The sequence below is a fragment of the Simochromis diagramma genome, unplaced genomic scaffold, assembly GCF_900408965.1.
Source record: "Simochromis diagramma unplaced genomic scaffold, fSimDia1.1 OVJJ01000802.1, whole genome shotgun sequence".
Classification (NCBI taxonomy): Eukaryota; Metazoa; Chordata; class Actinopteri; order Cichliformes; family Cichlidae; genus Simochromis; species Simochromis diagramma.
Window position 1 is genome coordinate 17921661 of NW_024387492.1, and position 22174 is coordinate 17943834.

The window sequence follows — 22174 nt, forward strand, 5'->3', positions numbered from 1 at the left end:
AAAATGAAAGCAGGAATGACCCAGAGGTCCTGTGAGTGCACCTCTGGGACTTCCCCGTGATCTGTGATTTCAGTAATTTCTTGGGACGTCTTGTGTTTTTGTTGCACGCTCCATTAACCAGATACAAACACATTTACAAATGCAAACTGGGAGATCCTGAATTATGGCGGGCTCCTGCACCTTATCGGAGCAAACAGACTCCCCGTGCATACTCCGATCCCCCCCAAGTCTGCCAGCCTGCTACTGTCTGGCTTATCAGCGCTGCTGCTGCTGCTGGATGCTGTACGGTGCCGCAGCTCGGATCCAGTTGAGGATTTCAGGATGGAAACGTGAGGATGGAAATGCTACTGGAACCCCGTATTCTCGTTTTGATAGCCCAGAAGAACATCAGTGCTCTCTTGTGATGCTTATTTGATCCATTTGCTTTACTCCATAGAGAAACGCTCCCGCCGGTCGAAGACGCTCCTGAAAGGATTTTATTGATACGCATCTCTCCAGATCAGGTGCGCCGGCGTCTCCTTAACTTACCTGGGATGATGATGATTTCTGCTCATTTCTGACTGTGAGCGGCAGCGCACAGAGGGGGGATGTGGATTTCAATTTCAAAGTTTGGGTCTTCTCTTGCTGTGGGTTTTTGAGAGAGGGGGGCATGGCTTATGCTGATTGGAGATGCACGCGCCTTGTTTAACCGACTTAATTCTGGATGGATGCTGTCGTTGTGATCGCGGCTCTTCTGGCAGATGAGTGTGCATTTGAATTCTCACCGTGGGAACCTATCGCGTTCACAGGTCGCTGTGTTGTGTTTTCCGCCGGGACTGTGGTCCTGTCTCGCGGAAAGTTTGTGACTGGGACGCGGCGGAACATGAAGGCAGCGCACCGTGGATCTCTGTGAATTTCCTTCCGCACGTGGTTTCAACATAGCGTGTCATTTGCTAATGGATTTACAGTTCGAGGGTTCATGAAGAATGTGTTTCCGAAGTGGATATTCCTCCACGGGCTGGAGGGGAGAGCAGCGGACACTTCCTGGAACCACAGGTGTTCTATACAAACAGGTGAGAGGATTCAATTAGGAATTACGCTTACTAAAGAGTTATGAAATATAATTTGTAAGGTAGAAATTCCTAAAGAGTTAATAATAGAGGTGGTTTTCCTGGCAAAAACAGCCCATGTGTTGAACGTGTAGCTCGCTGCAAACTCCCTTCAGAAATGCTGCATTTTAGTGGCGAACCTGTCATCAAGCGACACTCTTTCGCCCCTAACGAGACACCCTGCGCTGTGACGATGATGTCGAAACAGCCACCGTTATCAGTCAATTCAGTTTTTAAGCGAACACCGGGCTCTGCATACTGTTTAAGAAAGTCAGAAGCGCTACTGAGCCGTCCATGTCACATTTAGCAAAAAACAAAAACTTTTTGAAAAAGTTAAATATCAAAACAGATCGTCAAAATTAACGTGTACAAATCAGCTTGGGCTTTTATTATTTTAATGCCGTGTCTTTAGGCAGATTTTTGTGTATTTATGACATGTATTGTGTTGAGTAAAGGTGCTCAGATACGGTTTAACATTTCTCACAGAGCTTCTACGCTGTTATTCTGATTTTTTTCCGTGCAATATTGTATCAATTATTTATTTAAAAAAATGTTTATTTGTCTCAGAAAGTCCGATATCTTATTTCATTGATAATTTTCTATTTATGTTTTCTTTTAGTGACGCCAAAACCCAAAATGCCGAGTTGTGGGTAGAGAGCTGACCTGCATCTACCTCCCTGCAACCCCTCTCCTCGTCATTTCCTCGTCCCCGTTTCCCTGCTTTCTTTTGGCATCCTTTTGTCAAGGCTTTTACTCCCTTTTATTAATACTTGTTTTATTTTAATCTCTAAGTTGATCCTTTTTCAGCTCCATCACTATTCTCACACCCGCTGCCCACCTCGTTTTATTGTGAACCTCCACCCTATTCTCCTCTCTTCCCTCCCCAGACCCACCACCTCCTCCTTTTCCTCCCCCTACAGCACACATGCAGGCCAAGAAGAGGTACCTGCTCGTGTCTGTGGGGGCCGGTCTTCTCTTCCTCATATATCTGTGGGGTCTGCAAATTGGGGAGTTCCAACAGCAGCCATACCAGTATCATCAGTTTCCCCAGTACCCCCTGTATCATCAGTACCACCAACAAGAATACCAGTACTACCGCCAAAGTAAGGAAGTGTACTACCAGCCCCAGCCATTGCCCCAGAGAAATCCATCCAGACCACCCAGACACTGGCCGGAGTCGACCAAGCTGCTGGAGCCGTATTTGGAGGGAGGAGAGCAGGAGGTAGACTGGAACGATTTATAAGAAAAGAAACAATGAAAGCTCTTTAAGTAAAAACAAAAAGAAGTGAAAAAGTCCAATTTATAAGCATTTAGTGATCAAAATGAAAGTCCAACAACAGGACAGAAAAGTAAAACTGAGTTAAGGAGGATGGTTTCAAAGCTTTTGTGATTGTAAGCTGTAAGGGGGGGTCACAAGATCAGAATCACAATACTTTATTGATCCCTATGGGGAATTATGTAATGATGATGATGATAACACAATGATGTTGTTTTTTTTTTTTTAGTATTTTCTCTACCAGTGAAAAAAGATTCTTTCATTCAAATCAAAATAACTGAAAACGAAACATCTCTGTTTGGCTGAGCTCTTACCAGGCATTCATGCTGAAAATAGCCTAGTGTTAAGCGTTGGCGGTGGTAGGTGTTATAGAAAGAAGTGAAGAGAGAGGAAACTTTTAGGAAGGCAAAAACACTTTAAAAAGAATTTTAAATTCAAGGAAGTTACAGCGATATTCAGAATTAAGGGGAAAAATGCTGTGGATATTGCAAAGTGAGTACCAATTCATGGTATCAATGCAGCGTGTCACGTTGTGGCTTTTCTGCATATCCAACTACACTGCTTTACTTTGTTTCTTTTCACATACTGCTGTCTAAGCAGATATGCAAGTTATTGTGCATAGACATTAGTTTGCTTTAAGGGATTACAAGCATAGATGGCTAAGCACCATTGCTTTGGGGAAATCAAGCACAAATTACCAGCTGAAGAATTCAGGATTGCAAGTAATGCAACAGGCCAGTCAGTACTGATGAGGGAGCAGTTTCCAGCCATGAATTTTCAAAAGCAGTTTTCAGCAGGAGACAACTTTTAAAAGCGTCACTACCTAGAAATCCCATCAGGTCAGAGATGCAGTTTTGAGTGCAAACTATTTATTCGTTTCTGGGTTTTTTTTGGAATTTGTTTTAATGGAGAGTTGACTGTACTGCACAAACATTGGTGTGATGTTAACAGATACATTTGTTTCTGTGGATACAGGAGGACACCCCTCAGCTCCATCATCAGCACACCTCCCCTCGTGAACGACGGGCGATCCGTGACAACATCTACAAGAACAAGCGCTGCCGCATGGAAACCTGCTTTGACTTTGCTCGCTGCCAGTCGGGATTCAAGGTTTACATCTACCCTCAACAGAGAGGCAGCGAGATCTCAGAGACCTACAAGAAGATCTTGACCTCCATTGAAGAGTCCCGGTTCCACACCACAGACCCTTTGAGGGCCTGTCTCTTTATTTTAGCTGTGGACACATTGGACAGGGACCAGCTCTCAGTGCAGTACGTCCAAAACATTAGATCGCGTATCCAGAACCTGCCCACGTGGAACGATGGCAGAAATCACCTCATATTCAACCTTTACTCTGGGACTTGGCCGGACTACACTGAGGATTTGGGCTTTGAGGTGGGACAGGCCATGCTGGCCAAGGCCAGTGCAGATGTTGTCAACTTCCGACCTAACTATGATATTTCCATCCCTCTATTCTCAAAGGATCATCCGCTAAAAGGAGGGGGCATAGGTTATCTGACACTTAACGATGCACCACCTTCCAGGAAGTACCAGCTGGTTTTCAAAGGGAAAAGGTACTTAACTGGTATAGGTTCGGAGACCAGGAATGCTTTGTATCACATCCACAATGGGGAAGATATTATTCTGCTGACGACATGTAAACATGGCAAAGACTGGGAGAAACATAAGGACTCACGCTGTGACAGAGATAATGAAGACTACTCAAAGTAAGATTGATTTGTGATGTTTCTTTCACCTTTTTGTAGTTTTAAGTGGCTTTGAAATCTTTAAAAGTCGATTTCTTGGTCGGAATGCTTTTCGTGCTCCGTGCATTAGCATTCCATGCAAAGAGGTTCTCACCTTTAGACTGTAATGTCCTTGCAGACTTGGATATTTTCATCTGTTAATGCAGTGCTTATTGTGTTTTGAAACAGATCAGCTAGCACACACTTTAGAAGAAGTAAGTTGTGATGCTATCTCATTATCAGCTGCTTCTTGCTGCTGGTTATTTCAAATGCAGCGAGTTTGTGGATCATTACAACTCCTCACAAGTGCTTGTTGTGTTGGAGTTTGCATGTTAGTACTGTCAATCTTTCCAAATTTGGTTTACTGGCTGTAAACTCTCCTTCTTCACAATGTTGAGCATTGGGGGCTGCTGTGCCTGAAGCACTTCTTCTTTATTTGAATTAAACAGGTTGGATGCTTTCATGCACATACTTCACAATTGCCATGGGAGTTGAGCTTCAGTGTCGCTGTGCTCATGAGACAAAATGGTACAGAAAAGTGAGGGTATTTGTGCAGGTTTGTGTAACGTGCGTGTGTGAAGGAGAGAGAGAGGAGCAGGAGAGCAGAGAAGCATCGGCTGAAAGATGGAAAGTTTTTGTCAGCTCAGCAGTTGGTCGAGAGAAAAGCGATCTGAGCCGAGAAGTTCACCTTTTGAAAGTTTTAGCTTGAGCTGACAGCTGAAAGAAGAGACTCCATTGCACTTAGAGTGAAACAGTGAAACAGCACCATTCTTGACTCGTCTCACTTTGTTAGTCCGAGTCATCTGTTGCATATTTTAGGTTTAGAAATTGTCGAGGTCCGAAGGAAAGCTCAGTGCTGTCAAACAGCAGCTTAAATTTTACAGTAAGAATCTGCATACAGAGGAGTCAGCAAATATTGCATCTGAGACATTGTTCAATCAAGAACAGTAGTTTGGACTTTTTCTTTTCTTAAATAAAATGTTCCAATGGTCCCTCACATACAGTTAAGGTTGTAATGGGTTTAATGTTGAAACTTGGTCTGAAAATCTGATTTCACTCATAGTGAATTCAGGGTTTCTTGCAGACTATAAACTTTATTCAGTGGCCTTCATTAGGACTACTCTGAATCCACTTCTGGGAAATCTGCTAATACTTCGCTTGTAAGACCATCAATACATTACTGATATGTTTTGGCCACTTAGTGAGAACAGAAACAAGTTTCACAGTCACAGCGAGAAGTATAACAACTGAATTGTTTTTAGATGTGGTTTCACTGTGGCCTAACGGCTGATTTCGACTTCTGTTGTGAGTGTTCGCAGAGCCTACTCTGTAATCGACGTAAGTGGCTGACACGCTTGCCAGCATTCATGCATGGTGTTTTATGTGTTAATTAACTTGTGATTGTGCTTTTTATGCAGTCCCAGCTAAGATGGAAACGAATAAAATGCTGACATCAGTGAGTCCTTATATTGAAGCAATGATTGTTGTTTTCTCACTGATCTTCCAAAACAACACCAAAACATTATCGGGAAATGCACAGGAGCAATCAGAGGTATTGAACAGGCCAATCACAAGTTACATTTCCAGACAGGTTGTAACACGGGTTAATTTAGAGGGGTTTGCTGTTACAACGTATCAACGGCATACATTTAAGTATAAATTTGCTGGGACTCTCAAAATAATAAGTGTATTTAGCAGCTACATGCTCTCCTATGTTCAGGAGCTACTTTCAAACGTCTAATTGGAGTTTAATGCTACAAAGGTGACTACTGAGTTTGCTGGAAAATGGACATCTTCTGTAGCAAACCTGTTAAGCTGTTTGCTGTTTAAAATCCAAACAACACGGTGAAAGATGCTAAAACACAAATGGAGAAAGAGGGCAATAATTTGATGTGTCTTTGTCACCACCAATGACCCTATATATATTATATTGGGCAAAATGATTAGGCCACACCTCTTAATCTCTGAACTCAGGTGTTCTTAATCCCGTTGCTACAGATATATAAAATCAAGCATCTCTCCATGCAGTCTGCTTTCACAAACATTTGTGAAAGAGTGAGTCGAAAGAGCTCACTGAATACAAGCAAGGTACTGCAATAGAATAAACTGCAGATTAACTGCCATTAACATATATTATATAACATAAAAGCTGGGACCTTCATGTCATGAGTTTCTATTGCTGAGCAGCTCCTGCAGATGTAATGTTTAGGTGGCTCAGTCCTTTTCTCCATGGAGTGTGTGTGTGGTCCTCTGATCCAGCATAAAAATCCTCTAAAACATTCACTGTTGACATCGCTTGGTATATTTTTATTTACTGGAAACATTTCACTATCTGAAGTTGGAGGTTGTATATGAAAAGTCAATAGATGAACCCCTCGGTTTCTCTTTCATTTCAAATCGAATGTGCTGCAGTACAAAGCCAGCACAGCAAAAGAAAAATCTGTCAGTGTCCCACTGCTAATGGACTGCGGTGTGTTTCTGAAGGTGCAATGACTGTAATCAGTGGTACAGGATCACATTTCTTGTTGCTTCACAGGCCTGTACCAATACTTTATCAGCAGCTGACGGCATGCTGAGAACACATGTCTCTAGAATGCAGACAAAATATAAAACTATCTCAGAAAATAAGAATAACAAATTGGAAATGGTATACGTGACCACTGTGTTCGCTGAAAGCCCCGTTTGTCTTTAATAGTCACTTCATTTATTATGTATTGGAACATTTTCCTGTAGGTGTGTTGTGTGGTAGGAGGATTGTTGCTTCAGAGGAATCTAGACAATACAATACAAGAGTACATTAAGACTTTTATTTAACTTGAACTTGTTCATGAAAATGTGTTGATTTAATGAAGCTGGCTGGTAAAACTAGTGGCTTTATGAGCAGCTTTTAGGGAAGAAAAAACAATAACATAATGCATGTTAAAGGTACTCGAAAAGAAATCCACCATGTACTCAATGCTGAATAAAGCACAAAAGGCAATAATCCATATGCTCCTGAACAGAAAGTGCTTATAAGCCTGCCTCACTAATTAAATAGTACATTAATCATTTTCTCAGTCTCGGTGTGATATCAGGCTGTTATTAAATACCAAATGTTCTGCTCTAAGGTGCTCTTTTGTTCTTCTTTCTCGTAATTTGACTTAACAAGACATTTTAAGGAACTTTAAAGCTTGGTGTCTGTCTTACTAATAATAAAAGTGATTAAGTGTGAAGGGGAACTTACTTTGTCAGATGAGACACATGAGATGGTATGTAGAGCTCTGCTTCATGTGTACTTTGCTGTTTAAGAAATTGATGGTTGATGGTAAATTCTAGCACGCTGTGGGAAAACTACAAGTATGCAGCTTGTACAGTCTGTTTAGCCACTGTTGTTTTTTTTTTCTGTGCAGAAATTATTTAAGACTATCCAGACTGAGCACTTGGACTAATAATTGACAACAACGCATTTAGAGACTTTTGTCTCATTAGTGAAAAACATATGGAGCACAGACTTAAATACAATAAATACAACAAACAAAGGGTTTGAATAAAGGTGTGTTACGTAACCTAAATTGGCTTAATCCAGCAAATATTACAGAATATGATAATTATTTTGATCATGCAAAAATTCTAAATACTTCCATTTTTATTTAAAGCTGGAGAAACTCAAACTTTAGTAAAGAAATGTGTCCATACTCTTTGTAGACTGAGATCTGAATGCAAGGATGTGAACTAGGGCTGTTCGATATAACGATATATATCGGATGACGATATAAAAACGTCTATCGTTTGTTTCGTGGTGTCACAAAATAAACTGTTTACGGCAATATTTTTTTCATCGTTTTGATGGTCACTGTAGTGGCTATATTAATTTCTTAAAGTTCTCTCTTTCTCTTATATTTAATATAACCACACTACGGACGGACGGACAAGCGCCTGTTTTTATGCATTGTCGTTAGCAACAGTGACGGTAAAACCACCGCGTGTCCGCTTGTTTATTTTCCACATAAACCTTTCACAATAAAGCTCAAGATCCTGTTGAGACTTTTCAAAATAAACAGAATCACGTGAAAGATGCAAAGTATTTACAGATGAGAAGCAAAAAAAGAGCCGTCAGGTGCTAAAAAATAAACCTTAAAACGTTAGAACAGGCTTTTCCCCGCAGCACGGCGTGTAATAAATACTCACAAAGAAAACAGCGGCTGTTACAACTTATGTCTAAAAATGTATCGTTTCATGCATCGGTTAAAACACTGGACTCCAGGTACACGACGCGCAGCTGGAAACACTTCACGCAAGTCGAGCTGCCTGAGATTCATAGAAGTTACAGAAAATGTTAAATTTTTGTGATTTATATCGTTATCGGACGATAGATGTCTTGATATCGGGATATGAGATTTTGGTCATATCACACAGCCCTAATGTGAACATTAGATTCTGTGTTAATAACACCATTTCTCTTGTATAAATGACCATATTCACACGGTTCTCTTTTTAAATGGATCCAGTTAGCCAAAATATTCAAAAATGCAAGGTGTGATCAAAGAGTTTAGGACTACACCCATAAGAATAAATATGTCTGACTAAAATTTGGCAAATCCACCCTTCAATGTGGTCGTCTTTTGGACTTCTGGACTGGTGGTAACTACTGGTTCCTTGGTAAAAATGTGAATTGCCTGACTCGTTGGTGAGGGCTTGCTGTCCTGTACTGTCTCATTAATACAAACTGCAGGACTACTTACGAATCACTTGTGAAACTCCAAAAAAGTAAAGGAAAAAAAGAAAAGAGCTCTTAGTTTGTAGTTTGCATCACACTTTTTAAATTTTCATAGTTAACTAGTAGATTTTTACAGAAGCTGGGACCTTCTATTGCAATCAATATGCAGGTTTGGAATTAGGTTTTATTTCCAAATTCTTCTCAAAGTACTCGCCAACATTTGTCCCTTGGAACTATAGGTTTCCATGGGGTTTGCAGCAGGTCTCTGTGCCTGTGCGAGTCAGACCTAAGGTGTGCAAAGTTTGCATTAAGAATATTTTGTCCAAAAAGTAAATCACCAGTGCCACTTCAATGTTTTTGCTCAGTTTTATTTTTGAGAGGATGTCGAACTCTGCATTTAGGGACAGTCTGACCCAGAGGACTAAATTGATAAGGCAGGTCAGTTTGACACAGATGTTTATGTTTGTGGTTGTTTGCGGTCTTGAGCAATGAGTCAACAGCAGCAGTGCTGAAACTAGTCCAGGGATGCACAAAAACATGAAGTCAGAGGGTAGATGGGCCAAATTTAATCACTTTTCATTGTTACAGGTGCCATTCCAGATCATGTTAACTAAAAACATGGCTCCGATTTCTGGCTCACTGAAGAAAACAAAATGGGAACGAAAAAATTAACTGTAGGCTAGTTGGTTTTGTTGATATTTAGATTTTTGTTTAATGAATTTTTGAGCTTGTTTTTATTTTCTGGGTGTCTGTGGCAAAATCTGTCATGTGGTAAGTTTGATGATTCTTATTCCAAAAGGATAAAAGTTTGCTGTTAAAAGCTTCATGCTGTTAAACAAGTCAGATGAATCCAGCTTAAGAATCTTTTGATTCTCGAGGTTGTGACTGAGAGCGCCTTCCTGCCTGTTTGCTGCTGCTTCCTCTGGTGTCTTACACACAGCACATCGATACAGACATCACCCAGTGCAGTCAGGGGGGATCCTACACTGCGAGACTCCCTGATGGGAACAGAAACCAATGAGGATCTTGAAGCCTTGGGGCGGTCGATAATTGCCCTCCAATTGAATTAAGCTGTGAATGAAGGGGATAGATAGAAATCTCACCTCCCTCTGAGCGGCACCAGATTGAACTCACGCTGTTTTACTGTACATAGATAACAGCCAGCTGAACCAATTAGAGCTTTGCTATACAGAAGAGTCTCCCCAAAGACAATTTGATATCATAGGCTCAGGGCTTAATTTACAGAAAAGCAGATTAAATGTTTAATCCAGATCACTGTCACATCTTTGATGATAGCTTACAGGATCAAAACAGGAAAGGAAAGAAAGAGTAGTGTGGAGGCTAGCCAGATGTGATGCGAGGTGACCTGTTCAAGCCATAAATATGTTGTTTCATTTTTTTCCTTCCTGCTCATAACCTCCTCTCTTGTTTTGTCTCGATTGGCGGTGGTAAAAGTTGAAATTGGCAGTTTGGGAAACCTTGAAATCCAGCGTAGTGCTGAAAAAAGAAAGAATGACTCACCTTAAAAGTAACTCCAAAATTGATTGTATTGTGAGCTCCAGTGGGCTTGTTTTCATTGAGGACAGACTAAGTTATCACATGACCTGTTCAAATGCTGGTTTACTGCTCTTGCACATTTAACTGTTACATCTACCGTGCTAGCATGGGTGTTTTCTTTTCTTTTTTTTTCTATGCCTACCTATAGCATGAAAGTGGAACTTGCTAAGAGACACTTGGGAATATTTTATCTTCAATTCAAATTGATAAGTGATACTTTAACCTTTCAGTGAACAAGGACAGCATAGGCTCTCTCCATCAGGCTACATTAGTCCATTATTCCAAATTTTATCACAACACTGCAAACTATGCAACGTGCACATGTTTTAACTGTCTAGTAATCTCACACAAGCTTAAAAAAATCATAAATGGTTAACTTACTGTCAAAAATATCACGTACAGATTCAGTTTGTTGAATTTCTTCAAGTCTGAGTTTCAGTTTATGAACAGAATTATCACATTTCCTCTGCTTCTGTCTACTCCATCATTTTTATCTTTGAATGAAGAAATCTGACATTGTGACAACATATTTTTAAACTCTCAAATACACCTAGCTAAATCAGTGGCCAAGCTGCACATTAAACGGGTTGTGTGTGTGTATGTGTGTGTGTGTGTTTGGTGAGAACTGGCCTACTGCAACCACAAATTTATCATCTGTGCAGATTAACACAGTGAAGAATGGATGAGAATTGGAAAATGTTGAGTTCGGGGGAGGGACTGTGGGCTGGCATTTCTGTATGATTTGTTGAGTATGAGGATTGCACCGGCCGAGAGGAATGCCAGGCTGGAGCACACAAAAAAATACACAGTATATGCTGAAGTGTTAAACTGCCAGTTACGTTTTATTTTCTCATTAATTAAAAGTGCTGAAACTGTGGGATCCCATGTTTCTCTAAAGGAATTAGAGTTATTTTTACAAGAAAATATAAAAAATGAGGCCAATAAAACTTTTTTTCTTCTAAATTAAGTTAATTGTTTTCCCCCCTACCTGAATAGTTTTTTCTTTATCATTTACTTCTGCAATTTTAAATATTTGCATAACTTGCCAGCAATTGTGTTTTTGTATAACTAACCAGGATCTGTTTTAAATCACAGTATGTGCTGTCAATGCATTTTAGACTGACAACACACTGACAAGGATAAGCTCCGTTTTTCTTTCTGGCCCCATCTCAGCTTTCTGTGGCAGTTCAGTTATCGATGGCCTTTAAATGCCAACGGATGCATTTTTATACACACACACAAAAAAAATATCCCATCTTTGCTGTAAATGAAGCGATTATTTATAGGAGAGTGTATTTACAGTGCTTAACAAATTTATTAGACTCATAAACCACTCAGGTCAAGGTTTATGCCACAGCTGCCCTAAATGATTAATGTTTCCATAATGTTTAATCCACCAATAAGTTCTTTTATCAAAATTGTGTTTTTATTGCTAAAATAAAAATCTGATTGTTGTTATGCACAAATTTACAGATTTACAGTTTTTTTTTTAATTCTTTTTTTTTTAAATTAAGATGCCAATTTAGAATTATTTGCTAGTCCTAAACAGAAAAAAGTTATTTGCCTGAATGTTATGCTTAATTATTTGACATCTCATAGACGTCCAGACTGTTGTCTTAAATTTGTGTATAAAAATTGATGCCAATTAGTTTTTTTCTGTTAAATACCAATATAAATTCTAGTTATAAATAACTTTTTGACAGATCTTTAAAATATTTCTTCTTGTTTTAATGACAGGTGTTCTAATAAATTTGGTCAGAACAGTATAATTAGAATTTGAATTGGATATAAAGACAGTAAATTAGCGTAGCTTAAGCAGGCAACGTGAGTTTTTACCAGCATGTTGTAAGCTGTCAATATCCTTCATTTTCAGCTAATAGCAAAGATTGATCAAGTCATAATAAGTGAGGCAGCAACAGAAAAGGTGTGAAGCTAGTTAAGACCTGTTTCATGGTGCTAAACTGGCAATAACATGAAACAGCAGCTGGCACGCAACTCTGAGCTAAATGTGCCATAAATGAATTGGATATACAAGTTTTCCACTTTTTGCACAATGTAATTGGTTTAGCTAGTAGCCTGCACGCTTGTGAATTCAGGTTTTTGTCACCATGCTTGGGCTCTCTTTGGAATTGAACTGTAATTACCCTCCTGAAGGTTTCACCGAATGCATCATTTTACAGCTTCAGTAACTCTTTCAGTAAAGATTTCATAGGCCAACTCAGGTCTTCACCTTTTTTTGGAGGTATCCTCTGCTTGCTTTATAGCTGTACACCTACACTTGTAGTGAGGGCAGAAAACACATAAAAAACATTGTTGAATTGAACTTAACAGACTAAATATTTTATTTACACTATCTAGAATAAAAAGTGTAATGCCATGTTAAGACTGAAGGATTTCTTTATGGTTGCACCAGATTATGAGTGAATGTAGAGTCATGTGTTATTAAAGAAATTTAGCCAACAGACTTGAGAGACCTGTTGGTCCAATCATAATTTGACATTTTTCATGACCTGTGTTGTTGTACACTTTGTTGTACAAACAGATGTACTGACCAAAGTGGTGTGAGCGACTCTGTCTTGTATTCACAAAAACATGGAAAATTAAAAAAAAACAAAACCTGACAACTGATTAATTTGTTGGTCTCACAAAGAAAAGAGTGTGTTGTCTATCCATTAGCCTCTCTTTTCCTTTTCTAAGCTCATAGTGCTTATACCACGCATTTCCATATTTGTCCGAGCAGGCCACTCTGACAGGCTATTGTCTAGATGTCACAAAGTGTCCAAAGTGCAGCATCACTTTTAGTTCTGACCCCCTTAGGTTGTTTGAATCAAGCTTTTATTGTGCTGATAATGTGTAGCCTGAATGGAGGAGAAATGTAAGAGCTTTGGCATGAACTCTCACAAAAGATTCAGCAAAGCAAAGTTAAACCACCAACCAGGCATGCGCCGATGTGAATTGATTGGCTAAGTTTGGTGTAACACCCTTGTATTTGTAATACATCACATAATTTTTTCCACGTTTTCAGTCCAGTCCATGTACCTAATCATTTTAAGAGGAAAGGTGTTTGTTAATCTACTTTACACAGATCTATAAATCATTCAAGCATAAAGAAGGCACTTAACTCGAGGGATAAACCAGTTTTGTTTTCTACACATGAGACAATTTAGCAATTTAATTTAATTTAATTGAACACTTTTAAATGGTGTCTTTACACACTGTGGTACTGGCAGCCTGTTGCAAAAACACCGTTTGTTCTAATTTTTTTAAGACAGTTTGACAGGCATGAAATAGTATTTTTGTACCAACGAGGTGATTCTCAAACAGCTATTACCCAAAATCTGGCTTGTCTTCTTATGGTGTGCAGTGTACTTAAAATATTTCAGGAAACTAGAACAGGATGACAAAAAAAAAGAAGTGTCAGGTATATCTACGTGGTAAGCCAAATTACACAATAACTGGACTGAAAATGAGTGGGAGCAGGTCTTAGGAAGCGATGAATCCAAATTTAAACCAAGGGGGTCAGGAGTTTTTACCTTTACCTTACAATATGTAGTATCTTGAGGCAACTGCCGTTGTGATTTGGCACTATATAAATTGAGTTGATTTGAATTGAATCTGTAAGACATAGTGGAACCTCTGTCACGGTTTGGGGCTTTCAGCTTGGGGATCTTGTCAAAACTGATGAATTTATGAACGAAGAAAAGCCATCAGATTTTTTCCACAATGCAATGCCATTTGGAAAGTCTGACTGGCAATAGCTTTATTTTTCAGGACTTCAATAATATTTGAAGCAGAGAAGGATCATCTCGACAGAGAACAGAAGAAAAGGGGGCAAAAGAAGAGGAAGAGCTTTAAATGTCCTTCAAGAAGCCTGAAGGACAAGTCCTGAAAAGTACTTAAAGAATTCCCAATAAACCTTGCCTAAGAGAGCTATGTTGAAGAACAAAGGCGGTCATAGAAATTGCTGACTTTAAAACTTAAATGTACAAACTCTGCATTTATTAAGGTCAAAAACAAACTTGTATACAAGTATGCATTTATTTCTGTTCATGTTTGCATGTTTATTTCAATAAATTGCTGTAAGTTCTTCCTAATTTGCTGGGAAAATATTGAGAAATGAGACTTTTGCACAGTACTATAGAGTAGGTAGTAGTCAAGGTCTGAAGAGATCACATGTCATGAAAATGTCCCTTTTCTGCAGAATTTGCATGTACTAAAGAAGTGAAATGACATATCCTGACAAGCTGATAAAGACACACAAGCAGCATCTCTAAAAGCTCGTAATGGACAAATATTTGACCCCAAGCGTTCGCATGCTACTCTGTCATCATTCACCAAATGTGCTTTCATCACTAATTATTTCATCAAAAGAAAGTAAAGATTCTAAATGAATTAGTTATAATGGGCTCTCACTGTTCAGTGTTTTTAATTTGATGGGTCCAAGTATGCATAAATATATTCAGATGGAAACACAGCTGCTGTCACATCTGTGAATCTCTGGCAGCTGCAGAATCCAATATGTATGATGGGAGAAAAGTGTCTGACTGTATTAATTGAAATGTCAGCGGTGGTCATGTGGGTGGCCTGCTGTCACTGCGTTTCTTTTAGTTATTTCTTGCTGGGCTTGTTGTGAGTTGTTCTGTTAAAACACATCAAAAGGTAAAGCCCTCTTTCCTTGTTGCTGCTTATCTTCCTTACTCCTCACCATCCTGTCTCTTCACCTCTCATTCTTCTCATCTTCTCCTCCATTTTCCATTCCTCTCCTGTTCTCTCCTTTATTCCCCTTATCTGTACTCTTCCTCACTCCTCTGCCTCTTGCTCTTTTCCTCACATCTTCCTGCTTCGACTGCTGAGCTAAAGTAACCCATGGAAAAGGTTTTACTGCTGTCTTAGTGCATCTTTGATGCAAGTCATGATGAAGAGCTCCGTGAAGAATAACAACAAACTCTGTCAGTTTCAGTGAAGGAGAGAGACAAGTTAAGGACTTCTGAGACACTTCATGTGTGACCACATTAGAAACCTAATTAAAGCAACAAAAAGGTGGCTAAACCGGCCCGTTTGTAACGATGCACTTGCAAACATTCAGAAAATAAACTCTTTCAATAACAGTCGCTGCAGTAAAGTACATGAAAATAAACCAAATAAACAGTTTAAGTAATTAATGAAATCTTTAATATCTATCAAAATGAGGTTCAGTTACCCAACAAGAATGACAGAAAAGATTAAAACTGTTAGAATAAAGTCAAAGAAACCTGGTGATCCTGAGCAACACAATCTGAGCCCTGTCTCTTGAAAATCGCATCCCCGTTCAACTAAATTGCATTTTGATTTGCAGTTAAATTGCTTGTAATCAACATCCATGCAACGAGCCATGGGACTGAAAGAGTTTCTAATGTGGTTGGTGTCTTTAAACGGTCTATTTTAACTCAAACCACAATTGTTTTCTCTCTTAAATGTGTCCAAAGAATCAAAGAGTCAAAATAAAACCTTCAAGTCACACTAAATATAAACTGAAAATGTCCCTAATCTTTTTGATAATGCCTCTGTCAGCCAGCCTGTCTGATGGATTGTGTGAATTTTGATATGTTCAATATATAAATTCTGACTTTTTGGCAACAGGCGTGTGAAAGAATATAGTGAAATAAATTATTTCATCTTGTGTATTCAGAGTCTGATGGATAACTGACAGTTTCCTTTTTTGGTGACACCCCAGGTAGTTTATTTATTATTTCTAAACAGGTGTTTTTCTTTCTGTACGTTTCTTCTCTTCCGATAGGGGAAAGAAATTGGCTGCAAATGTGCTGCGTAAATAATGACCTCCTTTGGCCACAGCTGGCCGATGAATACAGTAATAAGAAATCAATATAAAATCTTATTAGAACTTCTGAAAAACAATCATAGCAAACCGTAAATACAGATGAAAAATAATTCATTTTGACAAACAATATCCTCTTCCTATTTCCTCCTAACTCAGACTAATAAAAGTTGTGGAGACACGATTCTTTACTGGCTCTTTGAGAGTTTCTAGGGGCCATTAAATGGCTGCAGATTTTTCAGCCAGCAGACAAGAACAGCTGAACTTGTCAATGCATTGAAGGCTTCTGCCAAGCCTGGTTGGAGGGTAAAAGGAAACTCTATTGATCAGCTTTGACTTCACTACTGCAGCCAATCAGAAGATGAATAGAGGTTAATAGTTCTTGCTGTGTGAAATCCAAATATAGATTGGCATTTAGTGCAACGGGGCCTTGGCATTTATTTTACTTGACCCACTGTCAGTCTTATTGGGAAGAACAAGTTAAAGTATCAGAGGCCAAATGGTCACTGTGAGGAACACAAGCCAGCAAACTGTGAGTTTAAACATTTGTCTGATTGATTGACTTAAGTTTTTGTCTGAGCTCTTGACTGAATTTGCAAGTTTAAAGTAAACAGCAATCTGCATTAAATTTGCACCTGACCTTTCCTGGCAGACTTTGTCATGCTGAATGGCTGTTAGCTGTTTTTTCAATGTCTCGTCTTGGATAAAAAAAATCTAAAGTGAATGACTTGAGAATTAATGTCTCCACCTCCTGGAATTCCTTCCAAAGTAAAAAAGACATTATTACTTGTGTAAAGTGTAAGAAAGTTGAGAGAAGACGAATCGGTGCCTCCCATCGATTCTCAAACTTGTGACTGCACTTCCTAACCTACTGACAAACATGCTACATGCAAATAATTATATAACGTGCGTGTGTGTTTCTGGAGTTTTTGGTTAATATTCTTTCTAGGAAACTACCATGGAAAATAAGAGGCTGTTCATTTCTTTGGAAGTGAGTAAACTTATACATTTACTAGTGTTCGCTGTAAGAAATACCATAAAATAACTCACATGTGCTTTGTTGCTTCACCTATTTGCATTTCCCATTGTTTACTGGACCAAACGAGTTAGGTGTGAAATCGTGAAGAACTAAGTGCCTTAATTTCTACTGCCTAATATAATATAGTTTAAAATGAATAAAATGGTAAAATATAATAACTGTATATTTTGATCATTTAAAACAGCAAACATACAATAAATTTAAATAACAACATGTTATGCTACTAAACTTTTTATTATAAATTCTTAAAATTGATTTTATTTATTTATCTATGGTTTTCAAACACAACAACTGTGGAAAATGACATACTTTTCCCTTTGTGCCTGGAAAACACTTGACAGCATGCACTCCATTAACGTAAATGAAATCACATTCTCCAACCAACTGTAGCAACAACTGTGCTTTTGCCTTAATGCACTATGATTCACAATGTGAATCAACTTGCTACAACTTTTATGGTATAAACATTGCAGCTGCTCATGAGCAAGGCAGTTTTGTTCTTCTTTAGGATGTAGTTGGGTAAAGAAATTTCTACCTTAAACTCTTAAGGAGACCGGTTTGATGGCTGCACTCGGAATTGTCAGGGCGTCTCCTAAGTTTCCTTAAAAGTAAACTTGGAAAACGGTAAACCTTCTGAATGCGGGTTTTCTGTAAATATGCTTGAACTTTACACTTTATACCAGAATAAAACTCAATTTATGTCTCGCTTTTCTCGAACAAACGGTGAGTGCCCACTCTTCGTCACGTCAGTTTGACAGTAACAATACATGCTGAAAAAACGTCTTTGTCTGGGTATATGTGATGCTATGCTGTCTGTCTGCCTGCAGAAAGGATGTCATTTTCTGCAGCGGCATGAAATGTTGCCAGCCCTCTCACTCGACTGCACATCACTTTCTTTCCTTATGTACCCAGAAAATGAGCCAGGAACACAATTCGACTCAATCACAGTATTTTTTTTTCTCTTCTCTTTTGCCATCTCCATTCGACCTTTCTTCCTACCTCTGATTTCTTTGCCAAAGTTTGCTGTCTTTATTTCGTCTTCTCTTTCTCTCTGTGCATTAGTGTGGTGAGCAGTGACAATCAGTTGAGTTGAAGTAAAGGTGTGTGGGAGCTTAACAGGATGTTTGCCATCCATCCTCACCGAGAAAGACCAGGAGGACGGAATTAGAGAGGTGGTAAAATAGTGGAAACACTGCCTGGCAGGATGGATTGCAGTGTGAATCCATCACGTTTCAAACACACACACACGTGCACAGCAACAGGAAAGAGAGGAAACTTTATCAGAGAGGAAACAAGAAAGTGTTGCTCTTGTATGATTTTTCATTTGCTGCATGTCACCCTGTGTATTTGCTTTTTCTGAGCGGAAACAAATGGTCCAAAAAGCCGAACAGTTTTCTCTACTGCTTGGTTTCACAAACATTTGCAGCCACAGATCCCTGAACACACACATATTACAGCAGAAGTGTCCATCTTTTTCTCTTTTCTACTTCCCGAAATCCATATACTGTGGGACAATTTTAGCTGTTGTTGATTTAGTATCAAGTATTTTTTGTATTATGACTCCCTAAAGCATTTTCTGCTGTATTGTTGATTCTCCAGCTCAGTGAAAACTGCTCCGATTTCTTACATGAGGGGAAGATTGGACTGGATACTTTGCAACTGGATACTCTGCAGGCAAACTGGATGAAAATCTCTTTATTAACAATTCATATCAGCAGCCTTTATGATTTATTACAAAGTGAGACGTGGATACTAAACAGGAATATGAGTTGTCTTGCATGGAACATGGGAACATGCACATCCTTGCTTTTGCTCCAGTTGTATCTTTTGGAGTTTGATTTTGCTGTTACTACACATCGAATAGATGCACCTTGATTATTTCTGCAATAATCGGCTAATCATCCTACATATTAAGGCCAGGAGTTTTAGTTAAGTTTGTATCAGATATCTGCATGTTTGGTAGCAGCAGACATGGTTGAACACTGGAAAAATTTGTCCCAGCACACAGAATCTGGATTTTTGTTGTCTCTCAGTTGTACGTGTCTAGAATTATACTTTATACTGGTTTGTAGTGCAGACTGCTGCTGGTGGTGGTGTAATGGTTTCTTGGCACACTTCGGGCCCTCAGTACCAATCAGTTCTGAATGTTGTTGCTGACCATATGCCTCCCTTTATGCCCCAATCTTCTAATGGCTACCACCAACAGGATAATGACCCATGCCACAGCAAAGTCTGTCTTGATTCAGCGTCAGGGGGTTTGCTTATTTGTTTGAGATATGAAAAAAAGAGATGTAAAAAGAAAAATTGATTATTTGTAAAAACAAGCACGAGTGCCTTCCAGCTCATACACTACACTCTGCCAGTTCTCATAAGCATGAGGGAGCCAGACACAACAGTACATCCTACTATAGGCGTAACCAGCAAAAACTTTGCAATTAATTTGTTTTAAGCATTTGCATTTATTACACTTTTCTGCAGGCAAGACAACAGAGGAAAAATATTTCTCCCAGAGCAAAAGCTGGAGTGTCCTTGAATAAAAAGCTTTTGATCTCTGACAGCACCGTGGTGAATTCAAGGATCGATTAATAACCATTATTTTGACTTCTCACAAATTTACTTCCACAGCTTTTGTTTTCAGTGTCAATTTTTATTTCATGAACTAGTATGAGGTAGCAGGAAAAAATGATCGAAAATACATGGAAGGAGGTCAAACAAAAACGACTACTGCTTTGTGGAACATCTTTAAGCAGATGCCCTTCAACACAGGCCTCATTCTCCTTCAGTCTCTCTATTTTCTTCTTTAATAAGAGCTCTTAAAAATCCAATACATGAAAAAAAAAATTCTATTCCCAGATAATAAAGAAGATCTTTTAGATTTAAATGAATAATAACCTAACCACAACAGTAATGTACTGTATTTTTGGCAAAACAATGTACCTGCACAGTTTCATATTTTCATCTTTTACGTTCTTACACATGTTACGTATTTTTAATTGTTTTTAAAGATTACAGAAAGGATGCTGGTTCAGTGCCACACAGCGAGAAGGCCTTGGATCGGATTGTTGCCGGCCTTTGTGTGTTGAGTTTGCGTTTCCTCCCTGGGCTATTGTGGATTCTTTGTGAACAGGTTTCCTCCTTCAGTCCAAAGACAGTATATTTGATTTACATTAGATTGGATTCTAAATTGGTTGTAAGCTCAAATATGAGAGTGAGTGGTTATCTGCCTGGGTGTGAGGTGGGATAGGCTTCAGCCCTCCCATGACCCTGAACTGGATAGATGTTAAGGAAACTGATGAATATATGGGAAATGACAGAAAAGATTCAATAATAAAGAAATACAAAGTTATCAGTGTTTCTTTTAGTAATGTATTTATCGTACGTGTAGAGCTTTTACTGCACTGATTCTGGGAAATAATGAAAACCCATGAAAGATTCAGTTTCACAAAACAAACTTGTCCAGCTCATATAAGCTCCTATACACACACATGCACACACACACCCCTAGACCAAGGCAATGTGGGATTTGGTTAATAATAAATAAAAAAGTACAGCCTTTAAACAATATGTTCCTAAGTATCACACTGGGAATTTATTCCTGAAAAGGCACATGCAACTGTTTCTTATTACCGCTGACAAACACACACATACATTTACATGTTCACATTCTCACACACACAGACACACACTATACCTAGCACCAGAGGAAGGCAACTGTTTAATAGTTTCAGTATCGCTGCCATAAGCTCTTCTCGCTCCATAACCGTGTCAGCAGGGATTTACAGCTCATTGGTTCTCATTATGAAAATGTGATATTGCACTTTGAAGCCCTGCGGCTATTCTTGGCCTATGGACTTCTGCAGTGTCATGGTTTACAGGCGGAGGGAAGCAGCCAGCAGCCTCATCCTCATCCTGCAGGTGCACAGAGGTGAAAAGACATCAGTTTTTACAATATGGTTTATTTGGCATTTTCCTCTTTAAAAAAACATACATCACATCATCAATAGTAATAAAAATGATACAATTTACTTCCTATTAACATTTAGTTGTATGAAGACAGAGTTACCAGCAAGAAGTTTAGTTCCTTTGTGACCCAAATATGTATCTACTATGTTTAGTATGTGTGTGTGTATCTATAAGAAAGAAGCAGGACTAGAAACATTTCTGCATTTATGTTGCTTCTATTTTTAATTATGAGAATAATAACTGTGTATCTGAGTCATCTTCATCAGGCTCCAGCTTTTCCCAGTTTGATATCTTTTGCATTTACCCTTTATTAGACAGGATCATTTTGACGTGTGTGTGTGTGTGTCGGGTGGGGTGGGGTGGGGGGACATATGCGATGCATTAAATTGTCTGCAGTTAATGTGAACCTAAACCTAACCTCTTGACTAGAATAGAATAGAGTAATCCTTTAATTGTCCCACAAGGGGAAATTTGGTTGTAACAGCAGCAGGAAAAACACATACAAACAAACAGGACACAGAAGAGAAACATTATTAAAATTAAATACAGATAAGAGGCAAACCCAGGTTGTAGTGTGAATCGGTTGATAAAATAGTGCAACTTACAGCGCTGATGTAAACATCTATGTTTGTTGGGAGCAGTTTTGATTGTACAATCTGACAGCTGCAGCGAGGAAGGACCTGCGGAAATGCTCCTTCATGCACCCTATCAGCAACTGACACGTTTATTAGAAAACGAGACATTTAAATTGCACTCATTTAAAAGACAGAGTTTGGATGTAATGCCCCTTAAAATGATCCAAACTTATTGATGTGGATAACTCTGCAAAACACATTGATAGTGTGTGTGTGTGTGTGTGTGTATGTGTGTGTAGTGTGTGTGTGTGTGTGTGTGTGTGTGTGTGTGTGTGTGTGTACGTAGTTCTTTGGTTTATGACTAGTTCAGTAATTTATCTTCAATTAAATTCTATTTTTTTTCCAAACCATCTATTCATC

At 38.8% G+C, this 22174-nt stretch overlaps 1 protein-coding gene across 1 annotated transcript in view; it reads left to right on the plus strand.

The window, feature by feature from the left end:
- The first annotated feature begins 442 nt into the window (after positions 1 to 442).
- LOC120725257 (exostosin-1) overlaps positions 443 to 22174 on the plus strand; it is a 289966-nt gene continuing 268234 nt past the window's right edge. The window contains exons 1-3 of the mRNA XM_040018049.1: positions 443 to 1052; positions 1708 to 2310; positions 3340 to 4091. Of these exons, the coding sequence (XP_039873983.1) occupies positions 2014 to 2310; positions 3340 to 4091 (1049 nt within the window). The 5' untranslated portion in view covers positions 443 to 1052; positions 1708 to 2013. The remainder of the gene's footprint in view (positions 1053 to 1707; positions 2311 to 3339; positions 4092 to 22174) is intronic.